At 41.0% G+C, this 22,823-nt stretch overlaps 1 protein-coding gene across 4 annotated transcripts in view; it reads right to left on the bottom strand.

Annotated features, from left to right (window-relative positions):
• LOC133658420 (protein furry homolog) overlaps positions 1-22,823 on the bottom strand; it is a 94,332-nt gene that overhangs the window by 13,358 nt on the left and 58,151 nt on the right. For all 4 annotated transcript variants that reach the window (XM_062060450.1, XM_062060453.1, XM_062060451.1 and 1 more), the window contains exons 37-54: positions 21,809-21,959; positions 21,034-21,137; positions 20,707-20,880; positions 20,097-20,295; positions 19,797-19,912; positions 19,531-19,718; positions 16,806-17,484; positions 16,644-16,741; positions 16,390-16,560; positions 16,178-16,318; positions 13,782-13,952; positions 13,118-13,282; positions 10,612-10,686; positions 10,368-10,538; positions 9,115-9,318; positions 7,035-7,169; positions 6,242-6,372; positions 5,970-6,177 (exon numbers count right to left, since the gene is read on the bottom strand). In XM_062060450.1, coding sequence (XP_061916434.1) covers positions 5,970-6,177; positions 6,242-6,372; positions 7,035-7,169; positions 9,115-9,318; positions 10,368-10,538; positions 10,612-10,686; positions 13,118-13,282; positions 13,782-13,952; positions 16,178-16,318; positions 16,390-16,560; positions 16,644-16,741; positions 16,806-17,484; positions 19,531-19,718; positions 19,797-19,912; positions 20,097-20,295; positions 20,707-20,880; positions 21,034-21,137; positions 21,809-21,959 — 3,281 coding nt within the window. The remainder of the gene's footprint in view (positions 1-5,969; positions 6,178-6,241; positions 6,373-7,034; positions 7,170-9,114; positions 9,319-10,367; positions 10,539-10,611; positions 10,687-13,117; positions 13,283-13,781; positions 13,953-16,177; positions 16,319-16,389; positions 16,561-16,643; positions 16,742-16,805; positions 17,485-19,530; positions 19,719-19,796; positions 19,913-20,096; positions 20,296-20,706; positions 20,881-21,033; positions 21,138-21,808; positions 21,960-22,823) is intronic.

Below are 22,823 nucleotides of genomic sequence, written 5' to 3'. Positions count from 1 at the left end.
AAAATCTGCTTTAGGAGTCTGTCCTGAAGTCTGTAAGTCAAACACTGTTTTGTAATCCCAGGCACAGATTGGTGATTTTGATAGATTGATTGCATTTTTGCCGAGCCTGCCATTGCATTAAAATTGTAAATAAGTGGTCAACTCAGGCCATTGTGTCTCGATTACCGTGACGGGCAGTTTTATTGACGAGTGAACTAATAGTTGGGTGTAGCTTACCCTGGGAATTTGGTCGTCCCTTAATGAGTTCGGGTTGCAAGATCCCAGTGAGATAAGACACTAAAACGTAAGGAAGCGGGTTGAAAGATCCCAGTGAGATAAGACACTGAAACGTAAGGCAGCGGGTTGAAAGATCCCAGTGAGATAAGACAATAAAACGTAAAGAAATAGACACATGGCCTTGGAGTGTGACAGACAGGAATGTGATGGCGGTCGGGGAAAAATGTGATTAATCATTACTGTGTAATGATCAATTGAATAGACGGTTGTCGACAATGGAACTAGCAGGTAGAGAAAAAAAAAAAGAAAAAAAAGGAGAACGTTCCTTGAAAGGGTTAAGAGGGAGTTTACAATACTCGAAAAGTCGTGAACTCAAACGTCTGGTAAAATAAAATAAAAAAATAAAAAAAAGTAACTGGAAGTTTTATGGTAAAGTGAAACGCAGAGTGTGCTGCTGAGTGTGAGTGTGTGTGTGCGGGAGTGCTTACGCGTGCTTGTGTGTGTGTGTGCTGCTGAGTGTGTGTGTGTGTGTGTGTGTGCGCTGGTGAAAATGGAACACTCAGGGAGAGAATTTAAGAGTTTGGCGTATGATAAAAGTAAACGGGGATTACGTGGAAAAACGAAATGCAGCAAAAGAACCGATGATTAATGACAGAATGGACTGATTGGTTTTTTGTCTGCCGCGCATGCGCAAGACAATTCAAACGACCCGCCCAGACTTTGACTAGGACACCGCCCCCTACTCCAGTGACAAGAGAAGGAGGTATTAACACGCCCCCTCTAAGATTAATCCTGCCTCCGAAAATTAACACCTTGTACACGTCTGACCATTTTCTCCGGCAGACATTTTTGACACATGACATTAACACTTTGGACATACTACAATATAAGTCTCTTGCCGATGCATACATGCAAGCCATTGTTGACCTTGCTTTCCCACCTGTACCTCCGGGAGGGAACCTTTGGCCAAACACTTTGGACAAAGTTAACCCTTTTTTGGTGCCAAAAACAATATATGGCAGGACATTTTATCCATCCCATGCAAAATAGGGCTAACGACAGAGCAACAAGGAAACGACTACTTAAATTACAGATCGCTGAAGATAAAAGGTTAAAAGAACCAAAAGGTCAAAGATCAGCTAGGGTATATTCAGCAGTGGGTGACCTTGCTTTTGAGTTCCAACAGGTGGAGGAAAGAATCCTCAACAGATGTGCGGTTGGACTCGGGTGGTGGACAACACGATGCTTCAAAGCCGGTCTGGGGTAGACACTGTTTCGGCTGTGACCAGCCTGGTCACTGGAGTCGTGACTGTCCGAACATTTCCGAACAGGAAAGGTTCCGTCGTGCCAACAAACGAACACGAAGGCGTGTAAGAGGACGCCCACATCAGGAGCCGCAGCAGGAAGTACCGACAGGACCCCTGCTGGACATGAGTGTCAACGGACAATTTTATCAGCCACCCATTCGATTCTGAATGCAGAGGTACCAAAAAAACTGTGTGCTTCCTCTTTAAAGGTCGAAGGCTTCGCTGGGGTCACAAGAAGGTTACCTGTCACCAAACCACTTCCGGTTCAGATTGCTGGACCTCCTTTACAGACTGTACCCTGACATTCAAATCGCAAAGAAGGAACATTCCTGGTGTTACCTGACGGCTCAACCACCCAGCTGCGACACCACTACCAAGACTCCTCCATGAGCTCATACCACAGCCTGAAACAACAGGAATGGCTGACATCCAACTGCTCTAACAGTGAAAACCCTGACTGACTGAGATGCTTCTGTGTGTTCTGCCACCCGACTCGCCATATGTTATGATTATTTATATATGTTGGAACTCAAGGTGTGGCTGCTCATGTTGACCTATTTTTGCAACAGCTAGCATGGTATAAGATGGACACAATTGTGTCCCACATTGTTCCCTTGCTCTCTGTCTCGCCTACAAAACCAAAGAACTTAGGTCCAATGATAAGACACGGCGTAGCTGCCAAACATTACACCGACACCCAAATACCACATTTTCAATTGTTTAGGTTTAGCCCATGGTTATGTTAAACACATAACTATGGGCTGCACTTTAGACACCTGTAGGCTACGAGGAGCTAGCAGCTACACAACAGCTGAGCTAAAACGACACATTACACATTTAAGCATATCAAATAATTATAGTTGCTCATTACATACACATAGTCGTCAAGACAGAAGTCTGATAGAAAGTATTCAGTAACAAACGTGTCTGCATCATTCAACTTTCTACAACATGAGCTTGACTTAATGAATTATTGGGGCCACCAGGTGTGGTAAAATTTCAAAATACTATTGCTAAAGCATCCGCCATAAGGGTAGTATTTTTCTAGTATTGGTGACAATATAAATATAAGTATATTTTGTTACTTTCACCATATTGAATAAGTTACATAAAAGTTAGGGTTCAGATGAGTTTGAGTTAATTGTGATATTGCTAAGGGGTCCCCTACCCTAACACCACCCCCCAGTGGACCATAGAGGCTGAAGAGACAATCATTGACCTCAAACATGACCTGCCCTCCGCTACTTGACTATTAGCTGACCTTTTTCTTAGATGTTTCTGAAAGTGATAGTATGACTAACACAGTCCTTTTTTCAGAAACAGAAGGGGGTGAGTGAGGGTGGATACAGACTCCTTGGAACAAAATCGACAATCATCCGACTCTGACACATTCCCTAGTTTTAACGTTTTTCCCGTGGGTAAGAAGTTATAACTAATTTTAATTTGAAAATAACGATTTTACACATCGATAGTACTTTAGTATATCAAATTTAGAATATGGAGGAGGTGAGGGTGAACCATGTATAGTCTTTGATTTCACTGATATGATCAATACGGTACAAGGGAAAAGGTACGTACTGACTTGTGTTGACAATCACAGTGGTTGCCGGAAGCAACAACAACCTCAAAAGAGGATGCAATATCAGTAATTAAATGACTTGTGAATGACCTAGTACCCCGACATGGTTTCCCCAAAAAGATTAGGTCAGACAACGGCAACCATTTAAAAAAAAAAAACTCACTTAGCCTTGGTCGAAAAGGCTTTCGGACTAGAACACAGGTTTGGGGTACCATCCTGAGTCCCAAGGTAAGGTTGAAAGGATGGACCAGAACATTAAAAACTAATTGGCTAAAATCTGTGCACAGACCAAATTTAATTGGATTGACATGTTGCAATTAGCGTTAATGATCATTCGAAGGTCCGTGAATAGAACTGTTTTACCGCTCTTTGAGTTTTTCACCCTATGAGCTGCATACAGGTCAGCCATTCACAGGACCAGCAGCCCACCATGGAAGGAGGACTCAGCGTAAAACCAAAATGGTATTTTACACAAAAAATTGCAGAATTTGTGTGCCAGTTCTTCTGTACAGATTCCCTTCCGCCCGCTGAGAGGGTCAAGATCAAGGTCATCAAACGCAAGTGGACGGAGCCCAGGTGGACTGGTCCCTTCAAGGTCGTGGAACGGACGTCCCACGCCCTTCGACTGGCTGGTAAAGGGGACACCTGGTACCACCTCTCCCTCTGCACTACTGCTGAAGAACCTGACAGATTACCAGCGGATGTCATTGCTGACATCGCCACAACATCTGCCCCTCAGCCCAGGAGACGAGAGAGATTTTCTACCTACATTACTCTTTTCAACTTCTATATTGTATATCCTTGTGTGAGACCAATCCAGTATGCTAAATGTTTCTTAGTTTTTCTTGCTTGTTTTCAGCATAACTATATGTGTCGTTACATTAAGTGAAAAGTTTGATGTTTATCCCCGTTTTGTCACCTAAATTACTCTGATATTGATAGACGAAAGGCAGGATGTTACACCCGACTAGTATTCCCTGACGGACTGGTGCTTGGGCGTGTTCTACTGTCTTTGTGTCTCAGTTCATCCTTTTCCTGACGACAGTGACTGACAAGTGTCTAAGAACATACAGCGGACTTTAAATAGACTGGGTCAAAGGGGATAGCAAGACTTATTTTTTGACCTGTGCAGTGTGATTAAGTACGGGGGACACAATAGCTATTACCGTGGTAATAACCTCTATATTTGTTACGACCCAACCCTGAACCATTGGTGTCGGATGCAGACAACATACTATGGTAAGTGGTGCCCATCGTCCCTTTTATGTTGTTTTGGGGGTTGACCTGACTGATACAGACTCTAAAGGAATTATTAAAATTAATGTCCTTGAGAGAGCGTTAACTACCTCTACACCCTCTGTAGCACCTAATGTACCACCCCACCTCGGTGGTGTTTCAAAGGCTCTCACATCTGTGCGTGCTAATGACATCACCACCGAAGGCCTGGCAACTTTGACCTTAGGAGCGGGTGCAGACAACCTGTGGCTCAGGTGGATGCCAAAACCTGGGTGACTGTGTTGCTTCTTCCGCTGGACGTCCCTTTTCCCACACTTACCCCGCCCCTTTTAAGTTGACTGACATGTGTACCGTTCTGTTGACAATGCCACCCGACTTCTTCCCTTTGTGGCCCAAAAGCTGAATTAAATGCGTTTTCAAATTACAGGACCCTCTTCGTCCCCCAACAAATTGGGTGACATTAACCGTTACTGGTGCACCACACTAATAGATGGCTCTACGATAGGCCCTTGGGCACGAGCTGACTTATTCTGGTGTTGTGAGGAGCACAGATTGTACATTAGAATCCCGACGTCAGCCGTTGGGCTTTGTGCTATGGTTAGACTGGTGACCCCAGTCACCAAATTAACACCCCTTGGAACTCCTGTTTCAGCGGCCTCTCTAACTCCCCGCCGCCTTTGAGACTAACCAACCTGACTCGTGACACAGTTGAGGGACTTGCTGAACAACCTCCCTCGAGACCATCCAGAACCGCACAGCCCCTTGTGCTAAGTGTCACTAAAGGGGGTCTAGCAAAGTGGTAACTTTAAGACTTTAATGTGGGGCGTGCTTTAAAAGTTTTGTACAAGTAATAAAGATCTTTTTAGAAGATCTTAAAGGGGGACTTGTTGGAAGCAGATCAGAATCATATCCACATTTAAGTGTTACTTCTTTCTAAACTCCTATAGTCATATAAAGAATAGCTAGTATTCTTCCTTCTTTTGAGTCTCATAGTAAGGTGTCGGCCTTCTAGATTGGAATGGGTCAGAGTAGAGATAACTCGGAGTAGTCTAAACAAAGGGAATGGGGGCGAGGGACAGAGGGAAGATCACGGGACTTCCGGGAGTTTGAGGGAAGACCGAGCTAGACCGGGCGAGGGAACGGGGGTGTGCTAGATTGGTCTCACGTTTGTCCTCTAAGCTTGGAGAATAAACCACAAAATACCAACTACTGCCTGTTGATTGAATATAAACATCAGCTTATTGCCATAAAAAGAATCTGGGAGAGACTAGCAATTTGAATTCCCCATTGGAGGAATGCTGGTCAACGCAACAACTCCAAAATATTAATAAAGTAGATAAATAAATTGTTGCATTTAACACCCTGTGCTCTTTGCGGTTAGGGTAAAAAAATCTATGGCCTCTCAAGTCATGCTTGCAGGGTGTCATCCCTCTGGGACGCCGCCCTGTCAGACTTGGTCAACATCTGCTTAATGAAGCTTGCAGGACCACTAATTGCCTTTATTTCACAAATCAAGCAGACACCTTTTGACACAAAGCCTATTTTCTAAGCTGAGGGCTAATCCTTTCACCCTTTCACTTTGATTAGTGGCTTCCAAGAGGCCCGCTCCCTTAATGGACTTAATGGTCTACCTGGAAGAGGGAGGAGAACACATGGAAGGTGTAGACCGCACAGGAGCCGTCCGAGTCGGACACGAGCTGGTTGACGTGAGTCCGCCAAGCCTCCTCTGCGTCGTCGCACACCGCCGGCTGGAACGCCGCCAGGATGGCTGAGAAGAAGGGAGATGGCGGCGGGGACGAGCCGGATTCCACTGTGTCGTCTCTCTCCTCCTCTGCGAGACTGAGGGCGGAGAAGATGTTTAGTCGTCATCATCTCGTTAGCCAGCGGGGAGGAGAGGGCGTACCTGGGCAAGCAACTGTCAAGGTCCAGCTCTTTGTAGAACCCGAGAGTGCAGTGAAATTCAGGGGGAAGATCGCTGATGGAGAGCGACATGTTCTCCTCATGGACATCTTTATCCTCTTGTGAGAAGTCATGCTGTTAGAAAGCAGGGGACATATTTTTTTTTAGCACTTACACAAACACTAATGCAGCATGCACGAACACCTCAATTCATAGAAACACATTCTTGGCGGTAAACGGTCACACTAACCTTGCCATGGGACACTCCTTGAGGTCTTTCATCGCATCAATTTAGCGTGGAGTCAGCCAATTTGTATTAATTATGCCGTCATTGCGGCCTTGCACACATTTTGAGGCAGGCAATGTGTACACCTTTCTTGACGTCCCGCATGCCACAATAAGAGTTTTTAGTAGCTGCTTAGCCCCACCCACACTGAAGCAATAGGTATACACATTGCCGAAGAGCGGACGGACACACAGAGAAAAGACTCCAGAACTTCTAATACCCCAAAATAATCACTACTATGAAATTATGCTTGCAAGTTCAATCCCTTTTTTGGCATGCAGCTGCAAAAAAAATGTAAATACGAGCGTCTCATGCTCTTTTCTGAGGAGAGGAAATGTAGAAAAGGAGGGGAGAACGTTTAAGAAAAACCCAAAGTGCAAAAAACAAAAACTATAGAAAGAGGGAGAGAGAGTAGAAACTATTTGGCAAAGTTAGTAAAGAACTCTAGGAAGGAGGAGCGATAGGATTTGTTAGTTCCCAGAATCTCAGACACCCTGAAGCCCTTATTCACCCGCTGCTTCGAGTCCTCCGGCAGTTGGACCTCGAAACTGGGATTTTTGGAACTTGGCGGCGTCGAGTCAGTCGAGGTTGTGTTACAAAAGGAGTCCATGTTATTGATCTCAGAAGTAGGAGAGAGGCTGCTGGTCTGCAAGAGAGAGAGAGAGAGAGAGAGAGAGACAAGACGAGAGCTGAGTGGACACACCCTGGGCCAAAGACATTTGACAAGAGTGGGCAACATTCCCCAAGTGCGTGGAAGCGCGGGCAGCTGTGTGAATACATGCTTGTGCATCTACGATCCACCCATCTATTTTCTATACCGCGTGTACTCATTATGGTCACGGATGAGCTGGAGCCTATCCCGGCTGACTTTGGGTGAAAGGTGGGGTAAACTCTGCCCAAGGGCACATACCGGGGGGCCTCAATCTACGCATGAGTTCTGTTCCTACGACGGTGATATAAATCAAGAATTAGTCCAAACTTTCAGCTAAATCAACACCTAAGTCGTCCACAAAACACGTTAAGACAGTGTTTCTTAACTATAGGGCCCATTGTTTGGCCACGAGTGCCCCCAAGAGGGCCGCCAAAAAAAAACTGTTTCTCAGCTGTGGCCCTCAGAAGACGTCTGGAGCTAAAGTCATAGAGAAGTTTGTGAAATGCAAAAAGTATGACCAAAAGTGGGGAAGCTGTATTTTCATTTGCACTTTAGCTTTATTGACAGTTTACTTAAGAAACATATCCATTATTAATTTATTCTATTTGTTTAAGGACAACATAATTGCATGTCAATTATTTTTTGGTCAGTTATTTAGGGTCCCTTCTTATGCAGTATATATATATTTTTTTATTAGCCTGCTCTAAGTCTAAAGTGTATGTGTTACAAAAATATTAATCTTTGTGATCAACCTCGTGTGCTTGTTGGAGGACATTAACTGTTAGCTGGCTTAAACATGCTTCAGGACTGCTTGTATCAAAGCGTGTATATCGGAGCGCTGATTCAATCTGATACTTGATACTGATATCGGACTAGTTCCTCTACAATGTCCAATTCTACTTCACTTTCCTTTTCTTTGACACACTGCCCACAGAAGAGTCACCTCATGCTTGGGAGACTTAATGGAGGAAAAGTTGTTTACTAAAGAACAAAAGTGACATTGTCCTTCTTAAGTGTAGCAATGTCCGACTATGTGTTCTTCCAACCCACGCACGTAACTACCGTAATTTCCGGACTATAAGCCGCTACTTTTTCCCCTCGTTCTGGTCCCTGCGGCTTATACAAGGGTGCGGCTTATTTACGGCCTGTTCTTCTCCGACACCGACGAAGAGGATTTCGGTGGTTTTAGTACGCAGGAGGAAGACGATGACACAATGATTAAAGACTGACTTTTCATATACCGGTAGGCTGGTTATTTTGATAACGTACAGGCGAGCACTTTGTATTACTTTGCAGCGTTGTATTATTTGTACTCTGCACGAATGCTGTTCGCCATGTCAAAGATGTGAAAGTTTGATTGAATGATTGAAAGATTTATTGTTAATAAATGGGACGCTTTGCGTTCCCAAACAGTCATCTCTGTCCCGACAATCCCCTCCGTGGTAGAAGGAACCCCTATATACTACGCTAATTACACATCAAAACCCTGCGGCTTATAGTCGGGTGCGGCTTATATATGGAGCGATCTGTATTTTCCCCTAAATTTAGCTGGTGCGGCTTATAGTCAGGTGCGGCTTATAGTCCGGAAATTACGGTATTTCTTTTTTTTTGCGCTGTGTTAATTCATGGGGGAGGACCCTAACGACGTAGAACGAGGACAGGCTGTAGAAACAATTATTCACACTCACCTCTACATCTACGGACAATTTAGAGTCTCCAATTAGCTTACTATGTTTTGGGGATGTAGGAGTAAGCCGGAGTACGCAAAGAGAACCCACATACAAATGGGGAGAACATGCAAATTCGAACACAAAATCTCTAGACCAACGTGCAACGTTCAGTTTCACTACAATTCTACTAAACGGATTAAACACATACTGGCACTTGCCACTGTATTGTCCATATACGAGTCGGAAAGTAATAATAAAGGTTAACCTACAAGCTGAGAGTGGGAGATTATTTGGCTGGCAGAGAGCGAATCCTCCTCAGATGACTCGTCAGAATCCTCCTCGGGCGTGATGTGGCTCAGGCTGGGCATGCTGCTGGACAGATGGCTCTCCTCCAGTGCGTGCAGGTCGCTCTGGTCCAGGCTGTCCACCGAGTGACGCCGCACGCCCCAGTTGAAGTTGTCCATGGTCTCCCCCTGCAACAGCGAGAGAGAGATGGTTATCAAGCACAAGGTCATGTCTGTAACGGCCACAACATTAGGTACACCTACACAATCCGATACAAGCTGCACCGTTGTTTGTTGATCTATATCCATTTGTATTTGTACACGTTGATTCTGTGTACCTAATGGAGTGCTCATTTCGTGTTTGTACATATTCATGCAGTGGTCTAAATATTGTCATTCTCAAGAAAAGGTTGGAATGAATGCTGTAGTCTGACCCATAGTCTAACTTTTCACCTTCACATCACACCCACTCTACTGATGTTTTTAGGAAAATTTAAGCAATCTTAGCATCTTTAAAAATAACATTGAAGTAAAAACTGCATTAAATGTACAAAGTAGTCCCCTCTGAAATTCCTACAGTGCTGTATCCTAATCTAATTTTAAATCTATTCTAAAATGTGTATTAATGTTAACACACTTCATTTAATTATTTTAATGCATTTTATTCAAATACAAATATATTATTATGAATAATGTATTGTATTTATTATAATTCTTACAGTTTTCCTAATTTGCTCATTATTTAATGGGCTGGCATGAATGTACTCTATAAATAAATAAATAAAATATGAAAAAACAATATATAATATTTGCAAATATTAATTAACAGTGGGCTTCATCCTTTATATTACTAGAATAACATTTCTTTAAATAAACAACAAAACAAGATAATTAATCTAGACTTTTAATTATTATATTACATTACATTAAATTCAATAATATTCTGTTATACTAAATTATATTATATTATATTATCTATACATATATATATTTTGAATAATACATAAAAACCATACAATTTCCACTAACAATAGTTAGTCATACCCCTGAACAAACAGTACAAATCATTGCATGCACACAGCAAAAACAACAACATCAACAAAACGGTAAAAAAAACTTACCTGCAACTCCTAGATAGCACACAGAAACAGAAAAGTAAAGCATTACTGCGTGAACCTGCATTGTGTAAGCAGATCCAAAACGACCGAGGATCAGTGTTTCCCTTATGGAGAACTCACCTCTCCATCCTCAAGCTCCACATCCAGGAAGTCAAAGTCCCTGAAGACTCTAAACTGCTGCTCTGAGGCGCTGTCGTCCACTGTGTCCGCTTCTCGGGTCCCATCGTCGGAAGACACGAGGCTGGGTTGGTGCTCCATGAGGTCCAAGTCTCCACAGCTCGAGAAAATTACCTTCACCACCAAAACAACAATCAATCAGGACAGTCCTGGATGAACAGCGTTTTCATCTATCAGTGTCACTTGCCGAAGGATTTTTTGTGAGGCCCACTTCTTGTCCGCACAGAGATAAAACATTGACAAGTTTCTCTCGAGTTCTTTTCTGCGGAGGGAACAAAGCCATAGAAATATAATCAGAACGTTTTCAAACAAGGCTTGGAAACGTGTCTTGAGCTATGATCTTTAATTAGCTAAAATAAAAAAATAAGATATTTCATCCAATGAGACAAAAAACTCCTAAATAACCCTAGAATAGACAGAAGTAAAATTCTATTAAAAAGCATAACTGGAATTTTGGCGTTAAATTGTTGTTCTTTGCATTGCTACCTAATAAGCAATCTAGATCAGATCCAAATGGGTTGGTGTTACATAACAGCTTTGGAGTTTGCATACACATTAGGGCCTGATCTACTAAGATCCAAATACCACACGCTAAATAGCATGTGCAAACTATGAAAAAGCCTGTAATATTAGTGAGCGTATGAACTCAGAGGCAATGCAGCAGCTCAGTATGTCAATAGTTGCAGTAGTTACCTCCCTGTCATCAGGGCGCCGTGTTACTAAAAATTGTTTCTCAGCGTTAGCTCTTATTAAAACAATGACACCAATACTTAGTTAATTTGCAGGTCAATGCAGGTAAATGGAATAATGTTGGCGCTTTTTGGATGTTTTTTTAGAGGGCTTCATTAGCGGAATAGATGACTCCACTCCCATTAGCTAAATTGTTAGATTTAGAATGCATCAAAAAGACAAAGATATGTGTTCTTGTCTCACATAGGGATTTTGAATGATAGGCAAAACAAAAAAAAAGAGCAGTTTTAAGAGACGCACTCCTGTGCACAGGAGCTTAATAAATAGGCTTTGCATGTTCTATCAAGTTTGCACGTGTTTTCTTCGCTAACAGCCATAATATTTTGTATTCAACAAATAATTTTAATACAACAGAGACACTGAAAAGGTGTGTTATCATTTGTGCTATGGCGCCATCTTTTGAACGAGTTCGCTCACTGCAGTTGAAAAAAGTTGAAAATGTACCAGTTTTGTGCCTGGAACCGGAAGAATAAGTTCCTTTTTCGTCTATTATTCGTCCAGAGCGTTTCTGCTCGAAATGATTCTACATCAATCACTCTAAGCAACATTTGTAAGTTTTACAATATAACAAAAAAATTTCATACTTAGTAAACCGTCCAATGTGTGATGTGAGTGTTTTCATGCACATTTGCACATGCTATCATTATGTAATGAAGCCAGTTTTGTTAGCATTAGCAAATATGCTAACACGTTCACAAGTGTCTGTTAGTATTATTAACTTACAATGGCAGTCTTTTTGTAATGTTTTAGTTTCGTAAATTCACCAAACCGTCACTATGGAGTTATTGAGTCTGTTTAGCTGATTAGAGAGTGAGCTGCTGCAGTTTTGGGTCCATGACGATGGCTTATGTTTTGTTTGATCAATCCCTGTTTTACTGCTGTGTGAAAGGCACTGTTTGGAAACAATTAAGGTATGTAAATAAACATTTACGAAATCGTTTGTACTGGTATGTGACTGCAGCTTATAGTCCGGTGCGGCTAATATTTATTTCTTCTAAAATTTGGAGGGTGCTACTTAAATACCACCTGGAAATATAGCCTGGAAAATACGATACATTACACCTTCTGACCTGACATACATATTTTTTTCAAATAACTAAATAAAAAAATGTTTTGCTCATCCCTTGATTCATGCATCAATGACAAGATCCTCCTCCATACATTCAACGCTATCCATAACCTTGCCCTGCCATATTTTTCTGGCCACTTACACATTACCATTCCTACCCGATCACTCGGGTCTTCGTCCTCCATCAACCTGACCGTTCCCTCAGCCCCCTGTCTACCATGGGGTTAGGAGTTTTCAGCTGCTTTGCCTGTGAAACTCCTTCCGCCCCGACATCAGGAGCAATGACTCTGTTATTATTTTTAAAGTAACCTCAAAACCCACCTGTTTAGGCAGGCCTATGCCTGACACAAATGTTTGTTTTTATTTATTACTTTGATTCAATTTTTAGTTTTAATGCTGCTTTTATGTGATGTACCTTGAGTGCCTTGCAAAAAAAAAAAAAATATTACTATTATTCAAAATTACATAGGGATATATTTTATCACATCATTAGTTTGCCATTCCGAATCAGATAGAGATTCTTTGAAATGATCGAGAACAAGTTTTGCCCATTCAGAATTAAGATTTTTTGTTGATTAGTTTGCTCATCATCACCAAAATGTAATGTAATTAGAAAAATCATTCATATTATTTAAAAATCTGGATAAATCTACAGACAGGAAGTTGTATTAGACTTCCAACAAGGCATATTACCTGGGTCGTTCATGGATCATGGTGAAAAACGGTGTGTCGTTTTTTTAAAGCTTTACTTGATAGGACCAAAACACCCCCCCAACCCTGAAAACATAACCTCCTTTGTGCAAAATTACAAACAATTTAAGACACTTGTGGTAAACAAGTATAGATAAATTATTTCAGCGGTATTCATAATCACCTGGGAAGACTGAGGCCTCTTCCAGCTGACGGGCACCAGCACGTTGTTGGATGTAGATCCAGAGGAGCTGGAGGAGGTGCTGCGGGTGCCTGCTGTAGTTCTACTTTTCCCGTCTTGCCCCGGGGAAGCGCGCAAGTCGTCGTAGCGCCGGCCAATCACGGGCGTCTGGCGGCGCGGACACAAACACATGAGCCATGTCAGTCTCAGCAGGTCAAAGTTCCTTCGTGATAGTTCCACCTCCACTTGCGGCAAGAAAAAGACTGCGCCTTTACAGTTTTAAATAACTTGTTGGTTATTTAGCTTGGATTGGCAGCTTGTTCTCGCACACTCAGTGTTTGGCGACAAGTCAGTGATTCACACACAAAGGGCTGCAGCAATGATGTGACATCACTTCCTGCCATTCATGCGCTACACAAATAGCTCAGTGTTCAGTTCCCACACATTACTTTTTTTCATGTCCTCTTGCTGCACAGCTTATTTACTGTGTTTACCTTTTCAGCTCGCAAGCTAAATCTCAAAGGGGTTTTGCTTGAAAAAGGGGAACATTTGTAGGAAAGGAAAGGGGGATAAATGTTTCCTCCTTTTAATAAGAATGTGAGCCAGACACCCACCACACCCAAAGGGTGGAGGTGTAGGGACAAGTTAACTTTTTGTGGTCTTTCACCTCTGATATGTCAAAGTGGAAATCCAGGGTTTTCCCAGGCAAGGCCTTGGAGGAGCGGTCCCACACTCTGCTGACGTCCTCATAGAAGAGGTCGCTGGAAGGCTGCGCCAAGCTGGCCGACCGACTGACCACCAGTTTCAGAATATTCAGAGCTTCCCTCCAGTGGACGCTCTGCAGCAGAAAAACACAAAACATAATAACATCATCGTTTGTGTGGTTTAATGGCTTCTATTTTTAGTGTTCTGGCGAAGCTTAGTTGAGACCACAGCTTTCAGCACGGTTTATAGTTTGGGTGTGTCTACAAATGTCCTGCAATGACACAAGACGCCCACTTCTTTTCTCCTTGTCTTTGAAGGAAAGTGACAGGAATTACAAGAACTTTCCAAATTTGAAAAAAGCTGAAATCATAAAGCACAAAGCAATCAACAAACTACTCCCCAAATGATATCCAACATTTTTGTGCCTCAACCACACTTAAAACTTGTAGCACATCAATATGTGTAGTAACATTTTTATCACACAAATTGAATGTATTTATTATACAAAAGTACATTTGTGAGCATCTACTCCTGTTTTGATGCTTTATTATTTAACTACAGTTTCTGGTATAATTTATTTATGATAATATTTGATAAGTTATTATTTTATCAAACTCCCTGTATGTGTTTATGTACTTATTTATTACACGGTTGTCAGTATCTACTCCTGTATTATGCTTGAACTATTAAACCACAGTATCTTAAATAATTTATCCTGAATTTATTCATTTATTCTAATTAAATACGTTATCATTTACTATGTATATTTATTATACAACATTACAGTCAGTATTTACTCCTGTATTTTTTCTTTTTTTTATTGAACCACAGTATCTAATATCATGTATCCTGAATTAATTTATTTATTGTTATTATTTAATCAATTATTATTTTATTATACTTTCTGTATTTATTTATTATACAATTGTCAGTATCGACTGCTGTTTTTTAATGTTTTAACTATTAAACCGCTGTATCTAATATCATATATTCTGAATTGATCCATATTTATGATTTAATAAGTTATTATTCATTATATGTTCTGTATTCATTTGTGCATAATACAACACGTCTGTCTGTATTTACTTGAACCACAGAATTCGATATAATTTATCCAGAATTATTTTATTTGCAATTGTTTAATAATGTACTCATCACTAATCACATATACTGTATTTATTTACTTTTCGTGTAAGTGATGTTTTCTCTCATTGTTCATGTATGCTTCATTTTTTTATCATTAAGTAAATTTTACTCCCTCATTTATTGATCTATTTTACTTCTTCTTCCATTACTTAACAAAGTACCTACAAACTCTATTAACTTGACCATCCCAACTGTCAGCACCACGCCCACTCCCTCACTCCAGAGATCCTAATCTTCAAATACACTCAGCTGGCTGCTCATCTGCTCTTTGCCTCACAGCCAAACAGACTCTTCCATTCCACACTCACCTGTGACTCATTACCAAACATCTACTGTATATATAAACCCTCCTTAGTCTGGCTCCCTCAGGCAGTATTGTTTGACTTTGAAAGACTTTAGCCTGACCACACGGTCATGTCCGTTTGTAGCATTTAGCTTTAGTCTTTGTTTGTTGCTGGACTATTTTTGCCTTTGACTACGTTTTTGCCTACTCCCTTGTACCTTTGCTTGAACTGCAGTAAAACCTTTGAAACCTGCGCCTGCATCCAAGAATGTCATTACAACAACTTTCTTACTCTTTTATTTCCCTATTACAAAATTATAACATTTGAAGATAGGAAATAAACAAATAAGTAATTACAGAGGCCCAGAGAAAGAGAATGATTAAATAAGTTCTGCTTCTTCCTGCTCCTTTTCAGGCATGATGCATTTCTGTAACACAGAATTATATTCTGTTTTTAATGGTAAATTGTGTCAAGCATGTTGTGCTTCACTTCCTGCAGGTGGTACTTCCATTCGTCCCTATTGTTTTGTCCATTTAGTGCAGTGATTCTCAAACTGTGGGCTCCATCTGGTGGTATGCTGAAGAATCACTTAATTCAATATTCACCACAGTGTTACTGTTCAAACTGTGTGTAATGTTACACTGGCCAAAATATTGTTAAATAAAACCTCTGCCTTGTTTTAATAAAAATTTAGGCCTACTACGCTACTGTATTTTATTGTTGGTCATTATGGTGGTACTAGGAAAGTCAATTGATTTCTGAGGTGGTACTTGGTGAAAACAATTTGAGACCCATTGAAATAGTGCTTTAAACTGACAAGTAGAAAAAGTAAGAAGCAAATCATACCATACCATACCAACTTTATTTATAAAGCCCTTTAAATCATTGGACTACAACAACCAGAAACACTAAGGCGGTTACTGCTCACCTGAGCAAACTTCTCAATGGTCTTGAGCACCTCCATGTTGAAGGGCTTGGCTTGGATTCCACTCAGGTCCATGTGACTCAGCAGACTGTAGATTATTTGCAAAAGGGTCTGCTGCATGCTAGGGAGACCTTTCTCCAACATCTGTTACAGAAAAAGAAGAAACATGAAGAAAACTAATTATACGCACCATCAGATAGGAAGGTTGAACAAACCTCGGCCATGTAAGTGACCAGTCTGACGGTGATGTCCGAGAAGGCCTCGTGCAGATACCGACACACCACATTGACCCACGAGAAGCAGTTTCGGGTGTAGGAGCGAGTTTTGTAAAGAGTCATGACGTGGGCCAGGTTGGAGAGCTTGTCGTTCTTCTCCTCCAGACATACCTGAACAGCAGAAGCATGCGATGAAGGACATACGTTTCTCTTGGGTCTGCAGATGTGCCTAATAAAGTGGACAGAGCAAAAACCTGAGCTATCCTCTCGGCAACATCCTGACAGAAGTTATTGGGGCCGTCAAAATTCTGCACCAAATGCGGAAGTAAGCACAGGACATTCAAGGGGAACCCTAATAGAGGACAGTAAAATATAATTGGAGAGGATAATTTAGGACAGGTGTTTAATTAATGTACCAATGACTTGTGAAGTGTCCACAACAGACACCCGCGACACAGGCGTGAGCTGCCAGAAGAGCTGCAGCGTGAGGTCTGTGGTGGCGACAGATGTGAAGCCCTTGAGCAGGAGCTGCTGGAGCCCAGTAAAGCTGCTCCACTTCAGCTGGCACTGCAGCTTCTCCAACTTCTCCCGGTTCTCCGGTTTGTCCAGGGACACGTGACCCAGCAGCTTGTTGAGCAGCCTCAGAGACATCTGGTACTCAAACTCAAAGTCTGACTCCATCAGCGATACAGCAACCCAGAAGATGGTGGCGAGGAGGTTACTGGGATGGTTGACGTTGCTCGGATCTGAGATGTTGTCCTTGGAGGATGAGGGGCTGCTCCGGCTTTTGCCCAACAGAAGCTGCTGCTCGCACGCTTGGATGCGGTCCAAGGTGGCGCTGCGAGGGGGGTCCGACCACTTGTCCGCTTCGCCAAACTTCTTGGGGACGGAGGAGCTTCTCTGGTGTCGACTACGCTCTTCTCTGCGTAGGCAGAGCTGGCCCGTGCTTTTCCTGTTGGACATCAGCTTCAACGTGGTGAGTAGATCTGGAGATGACGCTCTGGTCAGGATGGCCATTAGGTCGTTGTTCTTGAGGCACTCAGCCAAGTTGTCCACCACAGATTCCAGCGTGAGTAACACTTCCATCACATAGCCCTGCAAGAGGGAGACGTGAGGTTGTTTGTGGAAAAAACATGTGTATGTTCAATTGACCAAAATTATAAGTGGAAGAAGATGGATGGATGAATGGATAGATGGACATTGGATTTGCATGACAATCTTGGATTTAAGTATAAATTATCGTATACCATGCATGCATTTGCATTCAAAATGATTAAGATCCCCTTATATTCCATTTATTTGCAAAATGAAACAACTACTCAAAGAACTGAGTTCAATAAACTTTCAGATTGTCAGTAATCAATAAAGAAATATTAAACACTGTTAATTGTAAATGAAGAATTTTATTCCGCCATCAGCGTGTTAAGTTAAAGTTAAAGTACCAATGATTGTCACACACACACGAGGTGTGGCGAAATTATTCTCCGCATTTGACCCATCACCTTTGATCACTCCCTGGGAGGTGAGGGGAGCAGTGAGCAGCAGCGGTGGCCGTGCCCGGGAATCCTTTTTGATGATTTAACCCCCAATTCCAACCCTTGATGCTGAGTGCCAAGCAGGGAGGTAATGGGTCTCATTTTTATAGTCTTTGGTATGACTCGTGTGAATGTGTGAATTGGAGGATGTGGAAATATATTTTTTTAATTATGTTTTCTCATAGTATTAGATAATTAATCTCGGAATTACAAATTAATCCACGTCATTTTAGGAATGTTATTTTTAGTTTTTTGTAATAACAAATTTTTTCCAACATTTTTCTTGTAATATTGCTTTTTTCTATCTAAAATCTATATAAAGTATAATATATATATACAGTATATACATATATATATATATATTCCACCCCCCCCCCCCCCCACATATTTATACATGTATTTATGTCATATTGACATGTATTCCTCATAATACAACTTAATTTTTTTTTAATTACATGTTTATCCACGTCATGTTATGATTTTTTTTCTTGGACAATCCCGCCTTTTTTTTCTCATTACATAATTTGTTTCTACAATATTTGTTTTGTAATATTACAACTTTTTTCTTACAGTTATGACTATTTGTAATTATTTTAATGCTTAGACAAAAACATTGTTTTTACATAATTATACGTTTATTTGTAAAATAAATATTTATTAGTCATGTAATATAAAGATTTTTTTGTAATATTAGAATTTTATGCTACAAAGTATGATTAAAATTTTGCCAAAATTAGATGAACAAAAATAATTTAGCTCATTAGGATTTGCATGACAGTCTTGGATTTGGGTGTAATTATTGTATAACATGCAGGATAGACATTTACCCTCAAAATGATTGACCCCTTATTTTACATTTATTTTCAAAATAAACAAACAATTGATTCTTGTGTTGAGCTCTTCATTGATTTTTGTTTTATTGTTTTTTTTGTAAAATACTGCAAGTTTAGTTAACTTTCAAACCGTCAGTAATCAATTAACACATAGGTAATTGTAAATGTAGGGTTTTATTCTTTTAATATCATGACAATTCTTATTTTAAAATTATATTTTCTTCTTCATAACACTGTATAATTTATCTCGGAAATAAATCTATATCCATGTAATTTTTATGATTAATTAATTAATAATTATTGTAAAATAAAGTTTTTTTTCTCATGTACATTTCTTCCTACATTTTTTTTTCAATATTAAACCTTTTTTCCTACAATTATGACTTTTTAAAATTATTTTCTCACTTATACCAAAAATTTTTTTTCACATGATTACACATGTATTCCTATCATTAAATAATGACATGTGACAGGTTTACTTGTAAACTATACTGTATACATTTTTTCTTGTAATATTACAATATTAGGCTACTAATAATTAAGATTTAAATGTTGCCATTTGATTAATTTTGTATTTAATTTATTATTTTAATTTCAAAATTTTCCTGCAAAGTGTAGTCCTCATACACATTTTTAGCCTGCACCTAGGCATCACTTTAAAATACACATTTAGTAAATAAATAAAGTAAACAGTTGGGCAACATCAGGTCAAGCTTGATAATTTACAGTAATAAAAGTTTCTACATTGGTCTTATACACACACTTTCACTAACCTGCACTTCCTCTCCATGCTCTCCAACAACCTCCACCAGCCTCGAGAGCAAATCCGAGACAGCGTGTGCGTAGACTGGCCGGCCGAGGGCACGAAACACCTGGAAGGAGCGGCCGGCGTAGTGGCGCGAGGAACTGCACAGGGCTGTGTGTAAAGCCACGTTGCTTAGCTCCTGCTCCAGGTGACCATCTAAAAAGGACAGAGTCACTAATACAACATAGACCACATGTGTTGATTGTGGATTGTGGTTCCAGACTGAAAGCACACCTGATTCCTTGAAAACGGACACCACGTGGCGCAGGAAATTTGTCAACTGGCTGGTACTTTTGGAGATTTGATTCTTGGGTGAAATGTCTTCATGGCACCACAGGGGTCCATATGAGCTATAAAACAACACAATAAGCTATTAACTAGCTTGGTAATCAACTGCAATACTAAACCAACCTCCAGTCTAATGCAAATCTGCACCACTAGGTGATGCTCTACCTACACTAAAATGAGCTCAGAAAATGGTCCTTTGTTGGTTATTGACATGCAGAACAGAATATTCAGTCTGGTTTGTGGTACCTTGTGGTTAAAAACTCAATGAGCCTGTTTGTCTTCAGGTCTGTGTTAGCGGACGTCGACAGCTCGTCCACCTCGTGTGCAATCTCGGGCAGGTTGTTGGTGCTGCCCCCGAGACTCAGGCTGGACAAAGTAGAGGAGGAACTCAGACCGGAGTCTGTCACGGGTGATGCCTGGCACTCCCTCAGAAAGTCAAAACCTCCTGAGCACAACAGAGGAAATGGCGCGATGATTAGATCTGTCAAACTTTACATACAAGCTTTTAGGGAATGGGGCAAGCTGGGTAATGATGTAATTATGTGCTATCGTGGCCTGTTATTGCACAGAAGTCTACTTTTAGGGTAAATATTTTGGACAATCAGGGAATGTCTTGACATTTGTCAAACAGTTTGACAGCGTGGGAAGCAAACGTCGCACATTGGAGCACTAACAGATGGCTCCACTTGGGGCAATCGGATAAAAATAGCTGCATGGAATGCTTTAATCAAGACCTTTGAAGGCCCCCTGCTCCATATTGCTTTTGGAACAGGGTCCAAATATTTTCGTCTCAGATAAGAGACTTATCTACAGCATCCTCTGATGGGAATGTAAGCTATTCCCTCGCATTTTCTACCTGGCGTTAAAGACTCGGCCTTGCAAGTGAGGGTCTTGGCACCGTGAAACTCGCGCGTCTGCAACAGCACCGAGGCGACGGCCTGGAAGTTGTTGTGGCAGGACAAGGTGATGAGCAGGTGGAGGAGGAGACGCTTGCTGTGCTCAAACACCTCTGGACGGTAGTGATCCATGCCTGAGGACGAGACAGCAACTTTATCTGACCTCATGCTCAGAAAAAAAACACAAAGTATTTATGCCTGACCTAAAGTATACACTATATCACAGAAGTTATTTTAATCACATAGATGGCTTTTCATCAGGATAAATAATTATAGCATGAACCTACCCAAAAATAGGGCATGTAGCAGTAAGGGGAGGTGCAAGGCCCAGTCCTCCCTCACACTGTGGTCCACTACCATCTCTGTCATGAATATTACTGCTATATTGCACCTTGAAGAAAATGAAATATGGTAAGATTAAATAGCAAAATGGGGCCTGATTTACTAAGATCCATATACCATGAGCTAAACAGCATGTGCAATCTACAAAAAAGTGTGTACTATTGGCGGGTGTGTTGTGTGTGATCTACTGAGACTGCGTGTGCAATTGTACAGTGGTGCAGACCGCCATATTTAAATGAGGCATCTCACACACTCTCATTTACTGCACAATAATTTTATTATGCTCCTACCTGTGGGGTTTTGCTATGTTTTCAAACATGCAGCAGACACGTAGCACTTTTTATGGGCATTTTAGAAGCAGTCGTCCAGTACATCTACACTGACACCACTTTTTTACCGCGAAGGTGCACTAATTGAAGAGAGACTGCACTTACTCCGCTCAGGATGCCAAAAAAGGATACTTAGAGAATTTTACGAATTTACGTTATTAAAAAACATACTAAAGAACACAAACATTGAATTGTTTTAATTAGCCTCTTAAGTACTTTAGCAGCTGTAAAATTATACAATGATGTTGCTGAATAGTCTTATTTTGCTCACTGAACAGACGCAATCCACATTGCACACGTTTAGTAGATCAGCTTTGCGTGCGCTATCAAGTTTGCACGCAAACCTTTAGTAAATCAGGCCCTTGGTGTGTTGTTGCAGTAGGTATTATACCTGTGCAGGGGTCCTCTGGGGGTGAGGGTCTCAGGCAGAAAGTCCACTAGCGGTGCCCAACAGCCGCCGTTTAGAGGCATAGGTAGAGGATGGGGCTGGTTGCTTTCCACTACGATCATCAGCCAGTCAACATAAGGAGGCAGAGGTTCACCTGTGGCATTGACAGAACTTAATTCCGGATGTGTAAAAATGACTTTTTAATGATGTTCAAACAGTATGTAACACTAGAGCTTGTTTATGAGCACCAAACGTGAGAAATATATATAATTTCCTCACTTGTTTGCTCCATTTTTCAGAGAATAGGTTCCCAAATGGTTAGTATAGAAGTTTCAGGTTTTCATGACATTATCCTCCCGATCTGCATTCTAGCTAGAGGATTCCATCCCATTTATATGCCACCAATTTAGGCTTTGCGACACATCTTAAAATAAAGCATGGAGTTCTGAAAAGTATGCACCAGTCAGCTGTTAGTTTGATCATTTTGTTTTTTCTAACAGCAACATCATGTTAGGTGAGCAAATATGCTTACCTAACATGATGTTGCTGTTAAAATGTGTCTGTAAATTTGGCATGTTGCTCACAAAGCTATGCTAGCGCTGCTAATGTTTGTGTCCTCCTGTGCGACACCTTAATGTTACTTTGTTGTATGTGATATATGCCATCTGTTAAATTAAGTTACAGGGTATACGTAAGAAGCAGATCAAGTGCACAATATCGCTTCAAATGTAAACACAGTTAATTAGCATTAAAGCTACAGACAAATAAAACAGCGTGTCTCCAGTAGGGCCAGGGCTGCCCCTTCCTATACGCAAATCACGCACTGGGCATAGGTCCCTAAAATCCGTGGGGGGGCACGTTTTACGTGAAAGCAATGTACAATTTTAACTAATGAATGACAGGGCGTTTCTTATAAATTCTTGCCACCAACGGATTCCTAGTCTCTTCCTGCTCTGTCACTGATAAGTGTATAGTGACAAAAATAACGGCACACTAGGCTTATAAGAAAAAGTACTTG

This window comes from Entelurus aequoreus, linkage group LG10 (genome assembly GCF_033978785.1).
Source record: "Entelurus aequoreus isolate RoL-2023_Sb linkage group LG10, RoL_Eaeq_v1.1, whole genome shotgun sequence".
NCBI lineage: Eukaryota > Metazoa > Chordata > Actinopteri > Syngnathiformes > Syngnathidae > Entelurus > Entelurus aequoreus.
The sequence above is the reverse complement of the archived record's forward strand: the minus strand, read 5'-3'. Positions and strand labels throughout refer to the sequence as shown.